Below are 24623 nucleotides of genomic sequence, written 5' to 3' on the forward strand. Positions count from 1 at the left end.
GGGTTTGTTTTAATGGGGGCTGGTTTACAGTGTACAGGAGCCCACAACAAGAAAAGCTGATTTTATATTATTTAAAAAAATAGAAATACTATGTCTTCCAGGAGAAGACTGATGCTGAGATCTAAGATTTGGTCCTGAGGCATTATCTTAAACCTTCAGTGGTATCAGGTATGGAAGCATGCGAAACAAACCACCTCCCCTCAGGGATTCATATATTCATATATTAATTCATATATATTCATATATAAATGTATAAAAGTATCTCTTCAGTTCTTGGAGATGGTTTTGTTTGTTCTTCTTCTTATTTGTGCGCTACCTGCTACGTTTCAGTAAGCGACTGAGGCCGAGTGAGTGACTTGTGCTTTATTAAGTGTCCGAAACAACCAAAATCTATGAACATGCATTTGTCAAAAGAAGAGATACACTGTGTTTGACGGGGGCGTGGGGCATCAGGTCTGAGGTAGAACGGGGGGACAGGAAAAACTCATAGGAGTTATAGGAGAGAAAATAACCGTACTGACCGATCACTGCTAATACAAATGTTCACGACTCAAAATGGTTCATTAATAACAACAAAACGCACCCATTACTACTGTCAACCAACAGGGAAAAGACAAAACGTGACTTTTTTTTTTGTTTTAAACCGCCTGATTGATTTGTCCAATAAAGAATTTAATTTAGTTTTAGTGTATTTACAAGCTCTGGGATTTGTCAGCAGTATCGTGGACGTGTTTACTGTCGACAGCTAATTACAAAATAGATCATATACATTTGTACTTTTATATATACGCTTATAAATCAGGAGGGGGGCTCCTGAGCCGCCCCTCCTCCCGACACTCGGCCTTGGTTGTCAATCCAATGATTGTCTGTAGAAGGTGCAGCAGGACACACCAGGGCCTTGGAAGTAGCATCCGGTCGAGGAAAACACCCGACCATCTAGTTCAGGAGCGTTCCATACAGCTGCGCCTTGGTCAGACTGTCTTTCCTGGAAAGTCCCAGGGAGCCAAATTTTTGGTGGTACGGAGGAGGAGGGGGGGGGCGGAGCCGGTGGGGGTGACTGGCTCGCCTGCGCGGGCAGGCTGTGCATCTCCACCTGGTAGTGCTGCAGGTCTGTGGTCATCTCCAGGGACCTGTGATTGAGGGATTCAGTGGAGCTGTTGGGACTCGCGTCGACATAGTCGGCGCTCTGGCCTCCTGCGGCCACGTCGCCCTCCCCGGTCTTTGCCGCCGGCCGACTGGTAGAGGCTGTGCTCCGACCCCTGGCTGTCCTCGGCCTGGTACAGGTGAGCTTGGCTGCTCTCAGGACTGGGGCTGGTGGTGACCCACACGGGGTCCATGACGCCTACTTCATGGGCGTAATAGTCGGCCCCCTCCTGGAAGCTGCTGTACACCGGCCCGAGTCGGATCTTCGCCGGCCGGACGGAGAAGTGCTGTTCGGAGAAACTGTACGGAGACGCTCGGCCTGGACTGCGGTAGGTGTGAGCGCTCAACTCCTCCACACTCAGTTGTCTCCAGCGGCCAATCAGCTCCTCCTCTTCAGGAGCTAGCGTGCTGCCCACGACGACTGTCTCCGTAGGCGACACTCGGGGAGGAGGAGGGAGGGAGCGGCTCGTAGGGCTCGCTGAAACAGGAGGACATGGTGCGGCTGTAGACGGGGGAGCTGCCGTTCTGGTGGTGACTCAGCTCCGTCTGCTGGAAGGGATGAGCATCGGCGAAGGCTCCCGGACCATCGCCCTCCCACGACGAGTCGCTCTTTCTTTCATAGTCTCCTGCGTCCCTCCATTCCATGTAGAGGGAATGGTGGTGCGGGGAGGAGGCGGCACTACTTGGCAGGCCGTTGCCTTTGTCTTCAGAGCCCCCTCCGCTGAAGCTGGAGTAAGAGCTGGAGCCTCCTGCGCCCAGGGTGGCAGGGAACTTGGCAAAGTGCCCCCCGCGAGAAGCCAGGTCTCAACCCCACGGAGCCCTCGTCGGGGTTACTGTCGGTGGAGTTCTGTGGCCCGTACAGCAGCTTCCTCTGACCGTGGAGGTCCATGCTGGGGCCTCCGCTCGCGGTGCCGATCGTCAGGACAGTACAGGGCCGTGTCGCTGCTGTACAGGTCCGACTTATAGGCCGCCCGCAGCCCCAGCCCGCGCTCACCGGGGCCCAAACTCTCCAAGATGAAAGCGTGGTCCTGGGTTTGGGGGCTCGGGGAACGGGAGGCCTGGCTGCTGCTGCATGCGTCGTCGGGCTTCTCCAACACTTTGGCAATTAGAGAAGCCGGGATGGAGGCGTGGCAGTGAGGAGCCTCCTCGGTGTGCGTGGCCATCCGCTCCTGGAAATCAGCCGGCAGCTGGACGTGTCAGACAAAAGATGAATGTGATGAAAGTGATTCGGTGCAGTCAGGTGTATTTGTAGGTTTCATCAAATGTGTGTCAGTGTGTCACACTGCTACAGTTCACACATGTACACCATCAACCTGTCGTGACTGGAATGATTAGAATTTATTAGAAGGATAGTTTGGATCTTTTTTTTTGGGGGGGGGTGGGGCATAAAAGAAATTACATTTCTTCAAAAGCAGCGTCACGTGTACTGAATTGTGCTTTTGAAGATTGTTAAAAAAAGAAGGAAACAAAATAAAATGCAGTGATTTTTGTGTCAGGAGCCTTCACAGAAGAGATAAAAATAGAAGTGAGTTCTTGGAAAAGAAAGACACTGTTTTATTCTGAGCGAGTCTACGTGTCTCCATAGCAACAAGGATTCGACCAAATCTAGTCAGTTGCTCCAACAAGAGGAAACATAATCACAACTTTGCCATGCGCTTTCACGCCTTGAACGTTTTATTTACCGTCCACACATTTTGAAATCAGGTGTCACTCTGTTGGCCAAACATCCTATCACGCCCCCTCTCTGCGGGTTTTGTGCCATAAAACACACAACTAAAACCCTCGAGTAGGCGGTCGAAGATGCTGCTGCATTGTTCTAAATTCTGTAGCGTCATTGATCAATACGCTTTTGATTAGACTCATGCACTTTACATGGTGTGTGTGTGTGTGTGTGTGTGTGTGTGTGTGTGTGTGTGTGTGTGTGTCGGCAGATACAACTCTTACACAACCAAATAGCCTATTGCATCGATGTTTCCAGTGAAAATGGACTCTGACGGTGTTCACGTGTTGTGACCTGCTGCAAAAACACTCGTCAATAACGAGCAGCCGCAGCATCGCACGACATGAACGTCGGTGATCTCATTCCTCCCGCTCACCTTTTTAATGGCCCCCCCCCCCACCCCCAAAACACACACACACACACACACACACACACACACACACAAATGAAAAGAAAAAATGTCACACAGGAATATAAAAAGGAAATTCCACCCTAAGGTAACATGAATGCAGTTTCAATAACAACATAGTGTCAGTATCAAACTATACAACAAAAGGAGAAAATCAAAGATCAGTTCCACCACCAGAGCCAGTGTACGCTTTGAATGCTGTAACTGCATCTATTTACAAATGGAAACAGGAGTAAATATAGTTTCTATTTCTTGCTGCTACTATCATTGTTGCTATTGACTTACAGTATAGTGCGCATGCTGTGTGTATATTCTGTATATTCTGTTGTATACTCTATTGGCATTCAGTCGGACTCCCGTGGTGCCACATCATACATCATCAAACATGTATGTAGATTCAATGTTTTCATGTTTTTAAAGTCATTTTCTGGCCTGTAGCCTGAACAAACAGCCGGATGGATCAGTTGGAGAGAAGGATGGAGGACTCACCTCGGAGAGCTGAGCCCTGTACAGAGACATGTTGCACTGGAGGAGCTGAGCAGCCAGGTTACAATCCTTCCTGTACACGTCCTGCACGACAGCATCAGTGGAATCGTCAGATAAATACTGATCTTCATCTCCAATACATCAGCTGTTCCCCCCCTGAACCCGCTGTTGTCGATTGTGTTCTGAATTATGAAATGTGTGAAAGTGTGATGCGAAGATTCACAAACAAAAGAACGAAGAAGCAAGAGGAACAGAGTTTAAATAATAGAATCAGGGTGATGGAAACGTTCTTACATTGTCTTCTTGCAGCTTGTCGATGGTGAGTTTGGCCTCCATCAGGTGGTTGTTCAGAGCGATGATCTCTCTGCTCAGGGCTCGCTTCTCGTCGTCATGGTGCTGGGACTGATGACATCACAAGAGACTAAACATCACCTTCTACAACTGCCTGCACATGTGGTATGTTTCTCCTCTCAGACGCCATTTGCTGTTTTATTTTGAAATGATTTCCTTTTCTCATCCTATTTCCAGCTGTTATTCTAGTGACTCCCACTCCTCACCTGACTCTGTGTCTTCACACACTTTAAATACACCACAACTCTGTCAGGTGTCCTAAAGAGGCAAACTCCTTCTCCTCACCCCCCCTTCTGACACACACGCGCTGACGTGGAACACCGTGACGCACGTAGACTTACTGTGTGTGTGTGTGTGTGTTGTCATTTATCTTATAATTACATCCTCCATTACTGTGGGAGGTCAAAGGTCATTTGTGGCACTTCTTGAGTAAACAGACACTTCAGCTCCTCTCTCACCTATAAGGAATGTAAGAAATGCCCAGAAACTTAGCAAAAGAGCGTCTGACACAGCGAGGAACCATCGATTTGCCATCACTCTGCTATCGGAAGGAAGACAGCCACATGGAATGAGCCATAACTAATGTCAGCGGCACCAACTGTTCAAATCCAGAGAGAGTGAGAGTTTTGAACCATCGCTTCCATTCCAACTTCCATTCGTCTCGCTTCGAAGGAACTTCCTGTTCCTTCAACTTCCCAATGCAGGACTTACATCTCTGTGGATCTTCTCCTCCAGGTCTTGGTTGATCCTCTGCAGCGCTGAGTAGCCGCTTTGTATTCTGAAGAAAAAGGCAGATAAGAGTTAGTTAGTTGGTAAGTTAGTTGTTTGGTTGGTTAGTCAGTCATCTTTATTCAAACCTGTGAGTGCACTGAGGCAAGACTCATTTACAGTGTAGCGCGCACGACCAAATACAGAAACACAGTACAAATCAATATACAAAGGAAAACAGTACACACACACACACACACACACACACACACAGGTCCGTTCCAGAAAGCAGGTTTGGTGAAAAGTGTTTTTTAATCCGGACATTTCAGGTTTCTGATGAACTGAATTCCAACATGTGAATCTTTAAATCCTGTTTGATTTCTGTCAGTGAACGTAAAATCTGAATGAGGAAACTGCAGCGTTTCCCCTCATTTCAGGATAAAGTAGCAATAACATCAGCTGTACGCCAACGTCCGTGATTGGAATGCAACAACCGACCTGGTGGAGGTGTCAGACAAACATAAATCTATGAACCAGAACACATCGACGTCGTCTTGTGAGGCGCTCTGGGCTACTGGAGGCGCAGTGACACACGTTGTGGGAAACATTTTGGGCAACAGTTCCAGATAACGTGAGTCATTTTACTCCCAAAGCAACAGGAAGGAGAGTGAATCAGGAAATGACACCAGTGAGTCAGTCAATAAAAAATGTAGGTCGGACACCATTTTGCAATCACTGAGAGGCCTCTGACATTTCCAACTCCAAACATCTACCCACTTCAGGTGCTACAAGCTCTCTGGTTTGCATATTTACACGTCCAAGAGTGTTTCTGGTTGATGTGGAACTGCACCAGATCCTTGTTGTGTGTGACTGTTTGTGCTCTTTAATATGGATCCATACATGTCCATCCTCATTTGAATGTGCGATGGGAGTATTTGTATACACATACACTATATTTGCTTTGGCTTCAGGTACCCTGTATTTGAGACATGGAAGCCAACCGTCAGTTATATACTTTTTCAGGAATGTTCTAAGTTGTACTTCATCTCATGTTAAGTTTTGAGATTTGTTTTTGTTTCATCTCCAAGTAACCATGGGTTACCAGTGTTGGTTAGTAACTCCATGGCGTTACATGTAAACACGTAATTATAATAAGATGAATACAAATGTAATCAGTTACATCATATATATGATCATGATGTGAACTACAGTTTGTCTGTATCAGTGCTGATGTTCCTGGAAGTTCAAACACTGACATCTCAACATTTGTTCAACATTTCCAAAACGAATCAACTAAGTGAATGAAGTCAATTAGTTACATCACGTTGATAAAGTCAGTGTTTCACAGTTCCACGAGCAAATGATGAGCAGACCAGAAAAAATCATTCTATCTTTCTTTCTGCTCCTTTCCAGTCATGAAAAGTTTTTCTTTGACACGTTTGACAAACATGTGTGTTGGCGTACCTGCGCAGTTTGTCAGTGAACTTGTCCAGTTCCTCCTGCGCCCGGCGCAGCTCCGTCTCCAGGTACTGACGTGTGGAGTCAAACTCACTTTGCAGCAGCTCCAGCTTGTGGGTCGTGTAGGAAAGTCTCTTCCGCAAGTCCTCCTTCTGCTCCAGCAACGAGCTGCACACACACGCACACACACACACATAATTACTTTGTACATACAGTACCAGCAATAATGAGAACGTTACGAGAGGGTGATGGAAGAAACGTATGCACAACAAAAGCTCTGAGAGAAGAAAACAAGGCACCGACACACAGAGTGCTCATTAAGAATCCTGACACGAGCAGACGGGTATAAAGATGTTACAGAAACTCTGTCATCAGTGAGATGCGTCCCTCGGAGAGCAGAGGGTGAAACACAAAGTGAACTGTGAGAACACTCACACGTTCATTCATTCATTCATGGAGAGCTATTGTTAGACCTGTGTGCATTCACCTCCGTCTAATAAAGAGGAAATGTGTGTTACACTGATGGATCTGAACATGCACGTCTGGGCTTAATGGAGCCTGTACTGATGGACGGACGGAAGAGAGAACGTAATGACTCTATTTCCAGCCGGATAACAAATAGTGGAGAGTGGATGGAGAATGTGGTGGTGTTGCTCTTTTCACTTCCTCTCTGTCTCATACTCTCGGTTTTAATGAGCTCATAGATGCAAAGGGCCCAGAGTTACTTTTAACAGGTCACTGAGTGGTTTATATATATGTATATACATGAATGTAAAAAACAAAACAAGCTGTGTCACTGCCTGACTCTGAGTGTGTGTGTGTGTGTGTGTGCGTGTGTGTGCGGCAGTGACTCGTTCCAATGCTGCACCTTCCAAGTTTACTAGTGTTGGCGTCTTCTCCCCCCATCGTTCACTCATGATCCACCATCTGTTCCGGAGCCTCTTGCTGAAAACAAACTGCCCACAGTTCACACCCGTGTGTCAGTCTCCGCTCTGGATTTCTCTTCATGTCTTCATCCGGTTCATTTGTTAACATGTTTTTTGACGTCTCCCTGCTCCAACACGCCTGATTTAAAGGAGCAGCTCGGAGTCACACCTGCAGAAATCAACATCGGTTCCGCTGGTGAGGGGAAAGACTAGAAGAACAAACTGGTTCATTTTCGATCAAACTCCACTTGGTCCTGAAGAGGATCCAGTGGAGTGCTGGAGGTCGACCCAGCGAAGCGTCAGCAGTGTGTGTGTGTGTGTGTCTGGTCTGTTTGTGGCTCTCGTCCAACCGTACTGTGACTGGGTGTCGATACCGAAGTAGTAAAGCAGTCAAACGGATGCAATTCAGAAATGAATTTGTCACCTTACTATTGACCTAAACTTACTTTTAAGTCAGCTTCCTTAGTTTTACATCAAACATATTCTGTCACAAACTCACAAAAACCTTTGGAACTTTGTTTCCATCAAACCTCCGCGCTCTTTGAATGATACATTAAATTAAACATGATGATGAATCAAAGTCAGAGACACTCGGTGAGGTCCCGTGAAGTTGACCTCAGAAACACAACCACAGCCACCTCGTACACGTGGCATCAGCCGGCTATGTGATGCGTGTGACGCTCAATGCCTCCGGCCGACGTGTTTGTCTTTACAGTTGGACTTGGACGTCTCCACGGGCTGGAAGACGTTTGGTCGCATTAACCAGCAGGTTCCAGCTGCTCACCTCCTGATTCTCTTTGACTGGGAGGAATGCACAAGGGGAATACATGTGTTTGCTGTTTGACATTACGTGGGGATGCTCCAGGGAGGCCCCCCCACACACACACACACATACACACCCCCACTCCCCGTTAGTGACCTCCCCTGAGCTGAGTCTGATCTAATGAAATGCTTTTATTCTACCGAGAGGCGACGATGAGACGACATGACTCGTGAAGGTTGGCGGGGCACGACGAGTCAGCACGGCTGGATGGCGAGAGGAGACACGTCGTGGGCGGATGAGCGAACAAACAGGTAAGAAATGAGGATGGATGGAAGACAACATCTAGGAGATTCTCTCTTACCTCTTTTTCAGATGTTTGCCACCGTTTCGAGGGACTTTTGAGGCTGTTTTGCCAATGTATATCTTTTTCATGGTTTGTCTGTGTTCCTTTCCTCTCATGTGTTTACAGGAGTTGACGTCAGTCGACCGGTTTCAGTCGCCCCAGAGATCAGCTAAGTTTGGCCTGTGGAGTGACCGCGGGCGTTACCTGCGTCGGTCCTGGCGAACAAAGCAAAGACATGGACTATTAGAAGGTTTCAGGAGCCGACGCTGCCAATGTTCTCTGCTGAATGACGTCACAGCGTCCGCCGCAGGACGAGAACAAGCGGAAACTCCTCCACATCGAAGGTCAAGACCGTTCTTAGTCCACAGCAGGCGATTCCACACTCTGGCTGCCGTCCTACCACTGTGACCGGACTTTTTTTGGATTCCAGAACGTGCTCCGGTGACACAGGGAGGAAGCGGCCGACTCAGTCTTGTGAATTTACTCTTTGTCTTTAATGAACAAAAACAGACAAACACGTCGACCACACTCTCTCCACATGTTCACTTCCCCTTTTGTCCCTCTAGTCCTGATGAAATAAAGAATAAGGTGCAACAAGAAGGCCTCTTTCAGTTCTTATCACTTGAGGACACACACACACACACACACACACACACACACACACACACACAGCAGAGGGACAAGTGATACTTCTTCCGCCAGTCAAAGTCGGATCAAAGCTCCTCTCAGACAGATTGTGGACGTGTCTGCAGGACGCTGCAGCACCACAGACACGCGACCGTTGTTTGACATGTAACACGTGAAACACGATCCAGCTGGAGGTGGGAGGGGGGGACGTGCTCTCCTGCAGATGACGTGAGCTTTCATTCCAGCTGCTCCCCTCTGAGTCATCACACGTCTCCTCTCTCTGCAGCTGTAATAGGTGTGTGTGTGTGTGTGTGTGTGTGTGTGTGTGTGTGTGTGTGTGTGTGTGTTTCTCTGGTATCAGCTCAAGCCCCAGAATTAAAATAACACTAGAAGTTAAAGAAAAAGAAAAAGACAGATAAGCTGTTCACACTCGACACACGTCACACAGTCGACCTGCCAGGACTCCCAGATGTTCCAGATGTTCACTGCAGCAGAGCTAAGCGCGGCCGCGTTTGGACGGCGCTGCCTGACGCCCACTCATGGCGTGTTGACATTTGAGAGGAACCCAGAACGATGAAAGGGGAAGGGAGAGGGATGCAGTGGAGGAGGAGGGGGAGGAGGAGGGGGGTGACTGTTCATGGGGAATGGGGATGAGTTTGAGGCCCTAATTCAAGACAGATATCGTCTCTGATGAATGATGAGACAAACACCTCCTTTCCTCCATCTTTTCTCTCCAATGAATGTTGTCAACGCAGCAGCAACAAACAATGCACGCTAACATGCTAACAGAGCTGCTGTTTTTTTTGTTTTTTTCTTTAAACAATTAATTTAACCATGTTACACGGCTGTTCTTAAGGGGCTTTCAAAGGGATTTTCTTGCCTGGCTGCTAGTCCAGAACCTTCCATTCCGACTCATTCCACATTTTTATTTTTTTTCAATAAACACACGGTTTTCCACGTTCCACATTCCGCAAAAATAAAACATGAAACCCGATAAGAGAGGAAACACGCAAAGACAAACAGACAGTTTTCCAACCAAATAAAAGTTTGAAGATGAGATTTAAGTGACCTTGAAGGTGTGTAAACATATAAGAGGTCACAGACGTGCCGGGGTCAGTTCTTTCTTTATCCCAGAAGGAAACGACTGACCAACGACTCCTCCAGTCTCAGAAATTAAAGTGAATGAGTGGCTGACTCATCCGGCTGCAGCTGCATTATGAAGACTCCTCACCTGCACTCAGACCAACACGAGACGTGTGACTCCTCATCCGAGACGTCGGTAAAAAAAAACCCTCCGAGGTCTGTGGGGCTTCCTGTGCCCCGCACCGGTGAACCGAGCAGCCAGCACCTGAGCCGTTCCACACCAGCCAACAGCATCGTTACCAGCAGCAGAGGATAAAGTCCTCCAGTGACGGAACCCGACACAGGCTGTAATCTCCTGAGAGGAGAAACCGGTGATGGAGGAGAACTGAGCCTCACACACAAACTTATGGACAGTTTCATCCAGGTGAGAGAGGAAGTTAACGGGAAGTTTGAAAATAGACTTTAATCAGGTCCGGGTGAGAGGATGGATCCAGAGTACACAAGCTTTAAAATAACTTCTTTTTTTTTTTTCTTGCCAAGAGCTCTCCTGTTTGTACAGTAAATATGAAGCTGCTGGCAGCAGCTCAGCGTAGCCTTCCTTCCAATTATTCATGACAGTTTTCATGTGATATGTATTTTTCATGCCTGTACATATTAATAGTGTATGATTGGTTTGTTTTTCTTCCTGTCACAACTTTGCTGCAGTGACACTTCAATGCCCCTTTCCTCCAACGGACCTCGATGATATTTGCACACACTTGAGGACACGTCCTCCCTCTTCGGAGCGACCCGCAGACTCAACCCTTCGTATTCTCCTGTGGAGACATAGCTTTGATTCATTCATCAGATGACGCCAGAGTTTGTGTCACATTAAGGCCGGAACGAATGTAAACACAAAACAATCACACGCACAAACTACTGGACGCTGCATCGGATTTCACAGCGTGACAACAAGTCTTCAGCTCAGTAAAAATAGAAGCGCTGCACACACCACCCTCCATTAAAGCATATTGTTTACGCGTAGAGTTTGACAGGTAGTGATTAGACAGTAACCACCTCTGCAGCACCCGTATGAGCTGCTGCTTCTTTTTTTTTTTTGGTTCTTTTTCCTCGTGTTTTTCTACAGATACAGCAGACGCGAGTACTTACTGGCCCATCTATGAATCTCAAGAGGAAACATGAAGAGTCCCAACTCACGCGTGCATGAATGGTGCTTTTAGAAAGAGAAGACTATATTTAGAACATAGAACAGATTTCCCGCACAGCAGCAACGTTAGCTGTCGAGGGTGCGGCGCAATTTCAGAATAGAACAGTTTTTCTTAGATTAGTCTGTACCGGGCAGCCTGGTTTGAACTGGTAAGTCTGGAACCTCTGCTCTCTGGTCCTGCGTCCTCTTTAAAACCCACAATTTTCGCTTTTGCAGGTGGCCATCTTGGTTTTTGTTCACATTTTGTAATGATGTATTGAGTTCATATGTACGTATCTTTTAAATCCGTTATTTTCTAACCAGTGTCGGATGCAGTGGAGCTGTTGGAACCAGTGACGTTGCAGTCGGTGATCTGAGTCAGCTGTTTTCATCATTGATTTGTGAGCAGCATGGTTTGGGTCAGGTCGAGCTCAGGTATGAATGCTCGACTTGTCGTGACTGGATGCAGCGTTCGAGCGAACCCCAAGCACAATTCAAAGATTTTGAAACGGATATTTAAAATGCTGACGAAAAACCAGTCATCACTTAGGGAGCCATGTTTATCTTTTGGCTTGAAAAGTCCTGCAAACACTTCTTTTGATAAAATAGTCCCATTTCACCGTCCCACTCTCAACACCATTATCATATAATGTAGGTGTCGGTGAATAAAAGACTGATTGTCCGTCTGCTGGCAACTTTTATGCAAAAACTGCTGATCAGATTCTCGTTAGAACCTCAGCTGCACGTCAAAGGAAACACATTACGGTACATTCTGGACTCAGGTTCACACCATAACACCAACCCAGCGCGATCGGGGACGACTCACATTCACCATCCTGTCTAAAGAGTCATTTCATGTAGGCGTGACACAATCTGCTGTGTCAGCATTCACCGGTAGAAGGACATGGATGTCCAATCTAAATCACCATTACTCCACAACGGTGATAAAACCCAGCTGATGGCTCCCGAAGGAGCTGCTGGTGCCTCCCCAGAGACACGGGCAGACACTGGGGGAGAGGGAAGCTGCTGCTCCGACACACCTCAGCCCTTCCTGCCCCACACACCTTCCTCCACAGTCTCCTTGCTGCTCTGGCAGGAACCTGATTCACGTGATAGATGATCTGCCGCGATACAACCAGGATACTCCTGTAGACTCCCACTAGTCGGCAAAAAAAAAAAAAAGAAATCTAGAGGAATTTAAATGAGGTTCTGAGCTCAGCTGCCACGTCAAACTTCAGTTAAAGGGACAGTACGTGACATTTCCACATGACCCGCACCAACTTTGACGGTGCACAAACACAAAAACACACTCTCATGAAAATCAGCTGAAATGTCTTGTATGTGCATTCACGCTGGACCAAAGCTGCGGGAACGGGACATTTCAGCCGCCGTTCTTTCATGGAGCAGCTTGAATTCAAAGTGCTTTTTTTTCCTCGATTTAGTCTTAAAACGAAATGCTGCGAGTAATTTTCGGCAAATGGACCAACTTACATCTTTAAAAGTTTGTTTGTAAAAAAGGCTGCAAAGCTTATCGCTGCCATTGGTCTTCATGCAAAATTGATATCGCGATCTGTGCCCGGGGGGGGGGGGGGGGGCATCACAGCGAGCCACCGAATTGAGAAGAAGAAGAAGAAGAAAGAAGAAAGGGGAAGCTGAGATGAGGGGTGATTTCAGGGCATTTCATCATAGCTGGACGGCCTGTTGGAGATGAGGTGTGGGGGCGGACGTGTGACGTGGAGGTGAGGTCAAATCATCCTCAGTTTCCTTCTCGGGGAAGGAAACCCGCGAGTGTCTCTCTCGTCTCCGCCGAGCTGCAGTAATTCAATTAAAGCCGAGACACCGAGTCGACGAGTAGCGTTACCTCATTAATGAACCCTGAAAGCATAATCGTACAACACAAAGGGGGAAGCAGAGGATACATTTGTGCCACATTAATAACGGTCCATTAGCGAGAGAATTAACCGTAAGAAGCGTCTGACAAAGGGGGAAGAAGGAGAAACTGTTCCTGCGTCGTGTCGTTGTTGCTCTGCTGCTTCAGTCCCTGGATGGGTAACGGCGCAACTTTAATCAGGATTGAAAAATTTGAAAACTGCTCATGCATTCAAGTTAAAGCTTCGTTTCGAGGCTTCATGGGACGATTGGAGGTTTGTTCAGGTACTTTGACGTCTTGGGCACTTTCCTCCTCACACCGATGCAGCAGCGTTTTGCAGAGTCATTAATCAGACCAACAGGTTACTTCCAAAATCAGGCAGAGGTGAATAAACACAGGCAGCAGATGCTCTTCTTCTTTCATTCGGTCCACACAAGTGTCATCCACACACACACACACACACACAGATTGCTCTTTGACTCTGGTGTCACATATGCTGCAGTGGGTTTCTCTGCCAAGAGGTTCCCTGCAGTCGTTCCCCAACCTGCTTCTGCAGGAGCATATTCTCCATCTGTCACAAACTATCGGTCGTTCCCAACAACACCGCATCAGCACAATGCCAGCGCACATGCAGCCACAGCACACACACACACACACACACACACACACCATCTCTGTAAAGATTCTAACTGTACCTTCCGTTCACGCAGAGCTTCATCTTAGAGACACCGATCAAATCCTGCAGTTTGAGCGCCGCCGTGGTTGGGAAGAACATCCCCCCGGGGTGTGTGTGTGTGTCTGTGTGTGTGTTACTGGAGAAACCCCAGCACATGTACACACAGCATCAACACCGCCGCCTCGACCACCGCACCGCTCCAGCAGCAGCAGCAGCAGCAGCAGAGAGGAGGGAACACAGAGGGAGTGAGGGGAGGAGAAACTGTGAGAGTGGAAGAGAGAGACACAGAGGAAGAGTGGGAGGGAAGAGGACGGGGGGGCGAATTGGGGGGGTGCGTAGGTGTGAGCATGGAGCACTGAAAGATGCGTGCGAAAGAGAAGCATACCTGATGTGGTTCATCTCTCCATCAGGTACCTAAAGGAAACAACAGCCGGTGTTAGACTGACCTGGGATCTGCTGAGTGGAGCCACTACACACACACACCACACACACACACACACACACACACACACACACACACACACACACACACACACAGACTGTCCAGAGCTCCTCTCACTTAAGGTGAGAAGAGAACAATCATATCATACCAGGAGTGTGAGAAAGACAGGGGGAGGATGGAAGGAAGGAAGGAGGGAATAAAAGGAGGGGGGGGGCTCCATAGCAGCCAGACTGCGGGTTGCACCCCCACCCAACCCCCCAACACCAGGTGAGACACTGGCAGCAGCTCGATGTCCATGTCGAGCTGCTGACTCTGATAGAGATGGGGTAAATATGGACGGGGACAGAGGGAGGGAGGAAAAGAGGAGGGGGCGGGGGGCAGGAGGTGAGAAGAGAAACAGGTGGTTCAAGCTGTTGAATGTTAAGTTCCAGGCTGTGAAATAGAACATGTTTCATGCAAGAGAAGGATGAAATGTGTATCGTTCAGAGAACGTTGTCTCTGTGTTCTCGTCCTGCTGCAGATTTACATCCAGGTTTGATGTTGATGACGTCACAGTCCACGTTTGTGACACCGGGGTGATTCCTCTTGTCTTATTTTGATTTCAATACCTGGCCAGTTCCACCTCTTTATTATTCCAATGACTTGATTTCTATTCCCGCTCACACGCTGCTGGAACTCCCATCTCTGACTCTGAATGCGGGTCGATGTCGGTCGGACGATGCCGACGACGTCACGTGGTGACGAACGCCCTCGTCGGGAACGACGACTGCCGACAGGCGGAGAGAAGAGACGCTTCGATCCCCGTCCACGTTTTTAGCGAGAGCAGAAGGCCGTGTGCCTGTGAATGTGTCCGCGCTCGCACAAGTACAAGGATTCATGTGTGGAGATGAAACTTTGCAGCCGCACACACACACACACACACACACACACACACACACACACACACACAGAACACCAACAGGCTCACATGCCTGCTTCTCAGCCCCCACACCGCCCACCTTTTATCAAGCAGTTGCTAAGGTGACGGCAAAGGCTGCATTTTAATCAGACAATAAATTAACGCGGTGGGATTTTCTCCTTTAATATCAAACGGCAACAGAGCTGCGAACCGACGCGTCTGTTTGGGATTCGAAAGGGGGCAAAAACAACGCTGACGGAGAGTTGAGTTCTGCCGTCTGTCAACAGTTTGATGACTTAGATCGGAGCAAAGCGTTATTGATTTTGAGAAGATGAGTTCAGGTTTATTATCCTCCACTATCCTCCAGATGCCCTTGGATCAACTGAAACCAGGCCCCGCCCACTTGAATCATTATCGCACTGAAAACATTGGCCTTTTTATCTTGTTGCTGTCGTCATGTCGATGGGATGTGTCGTGCGCCTGTTGCCGTGTGCGCGTGTGTCTGTCCGAGGGACAAAAGATGGAAAGTAGCTCTTCTGTACCGTATGTACGCTCGTCAATATGCACCGTCCCTTTCAAATAAATCAATACAAACACATGATGTAGGACCGACTCGGACACACACACACACACACACACACACACACACTCACACACACAGTAAATAACGGACGGTGTGACGGGATGCTGATGAGTGCAGCCGGTCGCCGGTCACCGGTCAGTTTGAACCTGCTGAGGGTGGAGTGGATCTTTGCTTTTATCACAGTTACAACGGTCGAATAAATGACTGAAGTAATGTGAGATAGTCACAGGTGAGAAAAACAAAAAAAAAAGTTTAGTGTTTAACCCCTCAACCCCAGAGTTGGACTTAGTTTGAGTGGGTTTTTTTTTAACTGAGAACTGAACAGTTGTCAGAAAATGAATATACAAGCCTTCATATCATGAGACAACCCGTTAGTGTAACGACAGATATACTCATCTACAGGAGAACAGTACAAGTAGGTGAAGTAGGTGGAGTAGGTTGAGTATATATGGTGATAGAATCACACACATTTGTAATATTTACATATATCAACTGACGTGGTAGGTTGACCTGTGTCATTGCACGTGGATTGAAATGAGATGGACATATTTCAACGTCGGAGACAGAGACATGGACGTGATCAAATATCGTTTCTTGCCCCTACAAGGGCTGGATCATTGTTTATGTGTTTATTCGTCAAGCGATGGAAACTCACGTCTCTGCTTTCGCGAACACAAAAAGGGCGGAAATCCAGCACGGTGGGTAATAAGGTCAGTGGTGTGCACAGATTGATCCGCTGCCCCCACAAATCAATGCAAACGTCTCACGTCCAGCAGCTAACACGGCCACGCAGTCCGTGATCTGTCTCATCAACACATCATCTTCCATTTGTGTCATGTGAGGGACTTCTGCTTGGATCATCTAACAACTGGAAATTCTGTTTAGTTGTGAATAAATAAAGTAAAGAGATAAAACAGATAAATCATCTCGCGGGGAGAACGCTCTGAGATGCTGATCGGAACCATCCAGGAACACTGTCAAGGGCGTCTGCCCGGGGTTTGAGGACGGGTCCAAAGATGCAGGCACAGCACACAGAGAATCAGGATAGAGCCACCAGTAGTTTATTGCACAACCAGGTAGCACAGCAATGATGACACAAACACAAACCGAAAATCAGCCGTAAACTAAGGACGCACTGCACCGTGGCGAGCGGGCAGGACACGAACGAGAGAAAACAGAAAACAACCACAAGGGGCGAAAAAACACGAGACACGAAGAGAACAAAAGGCGCTCCACAAAAACTGGAGGGAAAACAGAGACCGAATAAAACAGAAAGCGCGCACTAAGGCGGAAACCGGAAAACACGACGGAACAAGAGCTAGAGGGCAAACGGGAAGCGACGGACGAGAGTAACAAATGGCGGGAGAGTAAGGCATGGAAGCACAAACAATCTGGCAGTGGGGGCGCAGCCAAAGCACGGCTTAAGAGCAGGAGCAATCAGCGCGCCGATGAGAATCAGGTGCGCTGATTGCTCCCAATCAGCCCTGGCCACACCTCCACTGCCAGACAGGGGGAGGAGAAACACAAGGCAAGAAAAAAAAGAAACTAACACAGACACCAAACCAAAACAGAGAACTCTGACAGTACCCCCCCCTCAAGGGGCGACACCCGGCGCCCCAACAGTCCTATCCGGATGGGCCCGGTGGAAGTCCCCGAATGAGTTGTGGATCCAAGACGAAGCTCCTGGGGGACCCAGGAGCGCTCCTCCGGGCCGTACCCCTCCCAGTCGACCAGGTACTGCATGCCCCTGCCCCGCCGCCGGACGTCCACCAGGCGCGGACCGTGAAGGCTGGATGGTCATCGATGACCCGGGGGGGTGGAGGGAGGTCGGCAGGCGGGCCACAGCCGGCTGGAGGCAACAGGCTTTATCTGAGAAACATGAAAGGTGGGATGAATGCGCAATAGTGTCTGGAAGCTTCAACCGCACAGCAGAGGGAGAGATGACTTTAATTATGGGAAAGGGGCAATGAATCGTGGGGCCAGCTTCCGGGACTCGACCCTGAGGGGAACGTTCCTGGTGGACAGCCAAGACCTGCTGCCCCAGCCGGTACGAGGGAGCTGGGGGTCCGCCGCCTGTCCCGCCACCCTCTTATTGGCCTCGGAGGTCCGGAGCAAGGCGGCCCCTGGTGTCCTTCCAGATCCTACGGCAGCGGCGGAGACTGTCCTGCACCGAGGGCACGGCAATGTCCTTCTCCTGCTCCGGGAAGAGTGGCGGCTGATAACCCAGGGCAGCCTCGAAGGGCGAACGACCCGTGGCGGAGGAGGTCATGGAGTTGTGGGCGTATTCGATCCATGGTAGGTGCTCTGCCCAGTCGGCCGGATTCTGGGCTGCCACACAGCGTAGAGCGGACTCCAGGTCCTGGTTGGCTCGTTCCGTCTGCCCGTTGGTCTGTGGGTGGTAGCCTGAGGAGAGACTAGCAGAAGCCCCAATGGCAGAACAGAAGGCTTTCCAGACCCGGGAGACAAACTGTGGGCCTCTGTCTGAGACTATGTCTACAGGAATTCCATGGACGCGGAAAACCTGCTGAACCAGCAGCTCGGCCGTTACTGTGGACGAGGGTAACCCTGATAACGCCACAAAATGAACCGACTTAGAGAATCGGTCCACTATGGTGAGAACAGTGTCTTTACCTCTCGACCTGGGCAGCCCAGTCACAAAGTCCACAGCGATGTGGGACCAGGGTCGGTGGGGAACCGGCAGTGGTTGGAGGAGCCCGGAGGGAGCGTGGTGGGAGGACTTTCCTCGCGCACACACAGCGCAGGCGGCAACGAACTCCCGGACGTCTCTCTCCATAGATGGCCACCAGAACCGTCGGCGGAGGAATGACAGTGTGCGTGAAGACCCGGGGTGACAGGCCAGTCTGGAGGAGTGTCCCCACTGTAACACCTGGGAGCGTACCTCCGTCGGGACGTAGAGCGAGTGAGGAGGACCGCCGGCAGGGTCAGGCTCCGTCCGTTGGGCGTTGCGGACTACCTCCTCCACCTCCCAGATGGCTGCTGCCACAACCCGGTCCGGAGGGAGGATGGTGCCGGGCTCCTCGGCCGTCTCGGGTTCGGTTCCCGTGAATTGCCTGGACAGCGCGTCTGGCTTAATGTTGCGCGACCCTGGTCGGTAGGTGAGAGAGAAATGCCGAAGAACAGAGCCCACCTGGCTTGTCGAGAGTTTAGTCTCTTGGCTGTCTGGATGTAGGACAAGTTCTTGTGGTCGGTCCAGACCACAAACGGTTGCTCCGCCCCCTCCAGCCAGTGCCGCCACTCCTCCAGAGCCAGCTTGACCGCCAGTAGTTCTCGATTCCCCACGTCGTAGTTTCTCTCGGCTGGGGACAGTTTGCGGGAGAAAAAGGCGCAGGGGTGCAAACCTTTCTCCGGGGCTGGTCGCTGGGAGAGTACGGCACCCACTCCGGTGTCTGAGGCGTCCACTTCCACCACGAACTGCAGTTTGGGATCGGGTTGGACGAGCACCGGAGCAGAGGAGAACAGGCGCTTGAGGGTTCCGAAAGCTCTGTCCGCCTCCGCCGACCAGGAGAATGGGATTTTAGGGGAGGTAAGACGGGTTAGGGGAGCCACCACCTTGCTGAAGTCCCTGATGAAGCGGCGGTAAAAATTGGCGAACCCCAGGAACCTCTGGAGCTGCTTACGGCTGGTCGGAGTGGGCCAATCCGCGACCGCCTTAATCTTAAGGGGGTCGGCCTTTATTTGCCCCCCCTCGATGACGTGCCCCAGGAACTGCACCGATGACTGGTGAAAGGCACACTTCTCAGCCTTAGCGTACAAGCGGTTCTCTAGTAGTCTCTGGAGGACCATACGGACATGGGTTACGTGCTCCTCGGGGTCACTGGAAAAAATAAGAATGTCGTCCAGATATACAACAACAAACCGATCTATAAAGTCCCTGAGCACGTCATTAATAAGAGCCTGAAAGGTTGCCGGAGCATTGGTTAGGCCGAATGGCATAACCAGGTACTCAAAGTGGCCTAGCGGGGTCTTGAACGCGGTCTTCCACTCGTCCCCCTCCCTCATCCGCACTAGATGGTAGGCGTTACGCAGATCCAGCTTGGTAAAAATAGACTTCCCTTGAAGGGGCTCAAACGCAGACGAGAGCAGTGGTAAGGGGTATTTATTTTTGATAGTGATATTGTTTAGCCCCCTAAAATCGATACACGGCCGGAGAGACTTATCTTTCTTGGAGACGAAGAAAAACCCGGCTCCCAGCGGAGAGGATGACGGACGGATGAGACCAGCAGCGAGAGACTCAGAGATGTAGGTCTCCATCGCCTCCCGCTCCGGCTTAGCCAGGTTATACAGGCGGCTGGACGGCAGCGGAGCGCCTGGCAGAAGGTCTACGGCACAGTCATATGGCCTGTGGGGAGGCAACGAAAACGCCCGGTCTTTGCTAAATACCTCACCCAGGTCGTGGTAGACTGGCGGGACTGACGAGAGATCCGGAGGAGACATCCCGGGAAGACTCTGTGCCTTGCCTGGAACGGGAACTGCAGAGCGGAGACAACACGCAGAACACGAGGGGCTCCATCCGGTTATTCTCCCCGACACCCAGTCAATGCAGGGATTATGGGCACGAAGCCACGGGTATCCCAACACCAACCGGGCTGTAGGGGAGGAAAGGATCTTCAACCGGATCGTCTCATGGTGATTGCCCGACACAACCAGTTGAACGGGGGCAGACTCGTTAGACACAGAGGAAAAGCACCTACCATCCAGTGCATTGACGTTAATTACCTGGTCGAGGGGAACGAGGGGAATCCCGACCTCCGCTGCAAACCCCGCGTCGAGGAAGTTGTCCTCCGCGCCGGAATCCACCAGAGCACAGAGGGACCAGGACTCGCCGGAACAGGATAGGGATGCCTGCACCTCCAGGCGCAGGCGGCTGGGCGAAGGGGATAGTGGCTGACCCGACAGTTTGCCCACCGCTACTGCCGGGCATCTTCTTTTTGGCCGAATAGGACACTGGGCGAGGGTGGTGGTTTGGGGCGCCGCAATACAGGCAAGCGCCCGAGCGGAGCCGGTGCTCCCTCTGTGCTCCAGTGAGGCGGACCTGCCCGAGTTGCATCGGCTCATCCCGGTGTCGGGGAAGGGAGCCGGAGAACGGTTTATCGAAGGACGGGGAGAAAAACGCTCCGGGGAGGCGCGTCGGCTGCTCTCCCGACGCCGCTCCCGTAACCGGTTATCCAACCGTATCGCTAGGGACACGAGCATCTCGAAATCAGCCGGTGCGTCCCGAGTCGCCAGCTCGTCGCGAACAGACCCATCCAAGCCCCCGACAAACACAGCCTTTAAAGCCTCCTCGTTCCAACCAGCGTCGTTTGCCAGGGTCCTGAAACGAACCGTGTAGTCCGCGACAGACTGGGACCCTTGCCGGAGGTCAAGTAACCGGGCCGAGGCATTGCCCCGATGATCAGGGTGGTCGAAGACGGCGCGAAACAGACCGAGAAACGCTTCATACGTGAGTGAGTCAAAGTCTGCACGGCTGCTCAGCGCTTCGGCCCAGGTTAACGCCTTGCCTCGCAACAGTCCAATTAAATAACAGACCTTAGCACGGTCTGATGGAAAAGTAGTCGGTTGCTGGGAAAAAAACAGTCGGCACTGGAAAACAAAACCCCGACATTTCTCAAAATCCCCAGCATAAGGTTCGGGATTGGTAAAGGGGACGACCCGTACCAAGTTAGGCTCGGTCGGAACTGAGGCCGTGGCTACAGTCGGAACCGGCGTCGCAGCGGCGCCCTGTGTAGCCACAAGGGACGCCATCTGGGTCGCCAGCTGACTTACCTGGGACGAGAGTTGGTGAGCAGTCACCACAAGTCAACGCCTGATCGTGATGACCGAGCCAGGCCATCTGGCGGCGCAACACCTCCTGGTACGCAGTACCCGGTTCCTCGGGTGCCGAACCTGCTGGATCCATACTGGCCAGATTGTACTGTCAAGGGCGTCTGCCCGGGGTTTGAGGACGGGTCCAAAGATGCAGGCACAGCACACAGAGAATCAGGATAGAGCCACCAGTAGTTTATTGCACAACCAGGTAGCACAGCAATGATGACACAAACACAAACCGAAAATCAGCCGTAAACTAAGGACGCACTGCACCGTGGCGAGCGGGCAGGACACGAACGAGAGAAAACAGAAAACAACCACAAGGGGCGAAAACACGAGACACGAAGAGAACAAAAGGCGCTCCACAAAAACTGGAGGGAAAAACAGAGACCGAATAAAACAGAAAGCGCGCACTAAGGCGGAAACCGGAAAACACGACGGAACAAGAGCTAGAGGGCAAACGGGAAGCGACGGACGAGAGTAACAAATGGCGGGAGAGTAAGGCATGGAAGCACAAACAATCTGGCAGTGGGGCGCAGCCAAAGCACGGCTTAAGAGCAGGAGCAATCAGCGCGCCGATGAGAATCAGGTGCGCTGATTGCTCCCAATCAGCCTGGCCACACCTCCACTGCCAGACAGGGGGAGGAGAAACACAAGGCAAGAAAAAAAAGAAACTAACACAGACACCAAACCAAAACAGAGAACTCTGACAAACACGACTTACTGGGAGAGACTGTGGGACGCAGCTTTGGTTCCAGTGAAAACATACGCTCGCAGGCCTGGGACCACTTCCCTCACTCACCATGTTGATGCCCCTGGGCAGAGAAGCCCATCTGTGGGGGGGTCTGGGGACCGTACAACCAACGTGACTGCTCATCTTGACTCCCCCACAGAACCGTGGAGAATGGAATCCTGATTCTGTTTTGTTTTTTAAATCTTCTGATCAGCTCTTCATCCTCTTCTTTGTCCGTCTCAGATGTTTTTGTGCCTGGTCAGTCAGAGTCTGCTTGTCCCGGGGTCTAGAGCGGGTGGTGGTGGGGGTGTGTGTGTGTGTGTGTGTGTGTGGGGGGGGTTATGCTGGTCTTCTGGTGCCTGTGAGCTGTTTGGGTGGAGCTCAGGGGTGCTCCTCGTCCTGCTGCACACACGAAAACGTCACTCTGGCAACAATCCTCTCCTCCAGCAGCCAGGGGGGGGGGGGAGAGGAATGTTTAATGTTGGCATGTGTTTGGACGGAGCAGAGCCCTCCCCCTCTGGTCCACAGAGGGGCGGAGCAGATGAAGTCGGCCATGAAGCCCGTTGGCTGGGCAGGCTGCCGCCGTCTTTTCTACCCTGTGGGAGAAGTTTGAAATGCCCCCATTGGTTCTTGATCGAACTGTGACTGGAAGCTGGTGGAGGAGCTTCTCTTCTTCTCCTCTGAAGGTGTCAGAAGAGGACCCCCTGGGGTGTCACAAGAGGCTTCTCCTGCTTCTCCTGTCCCCTGGTTTGAGTCCTGCAGCACCAATCTACCAGAGTTCTACCCCAAACCTGGTCTCATTGTTGTACTAGTCTGACCCAGAAGAGCTACAGGACTCTTCGCTCCAGGCGTAACAGATGGTCTCCTTCGGGGGGGGGGGGGGGGGGGGGACACAAGGACATTCATGACATTCAAAGCTGTTGCAGGTCTGGCAATTGAGTAATAGTAATAATGAAGAAAAGTAATATAAGTAAATATCTAAAAATGATATCTAAAAGCAATAGTTAAAAATAGTACTACATATAAAATATAATCAAGTAATAAGAATTGGTGCGCATGTGTTTTACCAATTTGGAGCAAACTTCTTAACACATCTGACCCGTGTGTTGTCTGGGAACTCCCACCTCATCGTCATTTACCCATAAACACCAAGATATGTTCAACCATGCAACACGCTCTCAGCTCTGACACCGTTTGTCTTTCCTGCAGGACGCTGCTCTTCATTCCAAGGCCTATTGATAGCAGCAAAAACAAACACAAGCTCTCTGCAGATCAGTGGCGTCGATTCAGAACTGCTCATGGCAGCGAACACACACACACACACACACACACACACACACACACACACACACACCAGTGGCAGACGGATCCCGTCTCCAGGGGGATCATTAGAGCACATCCCATACTTTTAGCCACGACTTGTGTCGCCTGCTGTGTGTGTGCGTTCCTCCAGACGTGGACCTCACACAGCCCAGGCTGTGCACAGGACACCCGAGGGACCAACCGTCCCGTACCCTCCCCCGGGGGGTGGGCTGGCGTCGGCGCCTTCAGCGCGCAGACACACCTGTCTCGTTTCTCTCCGCCAGCCCAGCGTTTGCTGTTTGCTGTGTCTTCTTCCCCCTTTCCAGGCTGTTTTCTATGATGAATGTCTTTAATAATCTTTTTTTTTTTTTTTTTTCCAGTCTCAGGAGGAGGAGAGGGATGGGAGCCAATTTACAAACCACGGCCCTGACAGAAGAGGCCGTCAGACGCTGTGCTCTGAGGTGACGATGCTCTAATACGTCCCCGCCACAAGCGCAGGAGGAGGAGATAATTGGTGACCGTTCTCCCTCGCTGGGATGAGTCACTACGTCCCTCACACGCTCACTCAGCTGTTGCTTCCAAATAACGGACACACACACACACACACACACACAACGCAGAGGGAACTGGAGCCTGTTCCAGAAAGAGACGGGACTTTGTCAAACCCGAAACGAGGAAAAACTCATGACGCATTTCCGTCACACTGATAAACTGAATTGAAACATATGAAAAGACCGTTGATTCGTGTCAGTTTACATGTAAAAAAAAAAAAAAAAAAAGAACTGAAAATTCTGCAGAGATTTCCTCATTCAGGATGAACAAACTCCGGGTGCAGACATGGTTTCTTGCATCACATCCGTCATGGGCTGTGGATGAAACCGTCAGGACAATAACCGAAGCCTCGTGAGCCTGGAGTGGATGTATCCGGGAAGATGTTTCTATAAGTATGTGTTCTGTGGGGGGGGGGGGGGGGGGGGGGGCAACTGACCTCAATACATGCCATTATCATCCCACTGTTTTCTGACAACACCAGCCTCTCATAGCACCGCGTGCGCACACACCACCAACTCAGTCTCACAGCAAAAGGCGA

General features: G+C 50.4%; 1 protein-coding gene across 1 annotated transcript; it reads right to left on the reverse strand.

The window, feature by feature from the left end:
- Positions 1–936: 936 nt before the first annotated feature.
- On the reverse strand, positions 937–13848 carry LOC144741403 (brain-enriched guanylate kinase-associated protein-like). Its single transcript, XM_078623947.1, is given in 11 exon segments — positions 937–1038; positions 1040–1213; positions 1215–1556; positions 1558–1929; positions 1931–2038; positions 2040–2330; positions 3762–3842; positions 4053–4160; positions 4821–4887; positions 6282–6443; positions 13769–13848. Coding segments are annotated over 11 exon segments (1887 nt in total).
- Between the last annotated feature and the right edge of the window lie 10775 nt (positions 13849–24623).

Source organism: Lampetra planeri, unplaced genomic scaffold, assembly GCF_965212315.1.
Source record: "Lampetra planeri unplaced genomic scaffold, kcLamPlan1.2.h2 scaffold_535, whole genome shotgun sequence".
In the NCBI taxonomy this organism is placed as follows: Eukaryota; Metazoa; Chordata; class Hyperoartia; order Petromyzontiformes; family Petromyzontidae; genus Lampetra; species Lampetra planeri.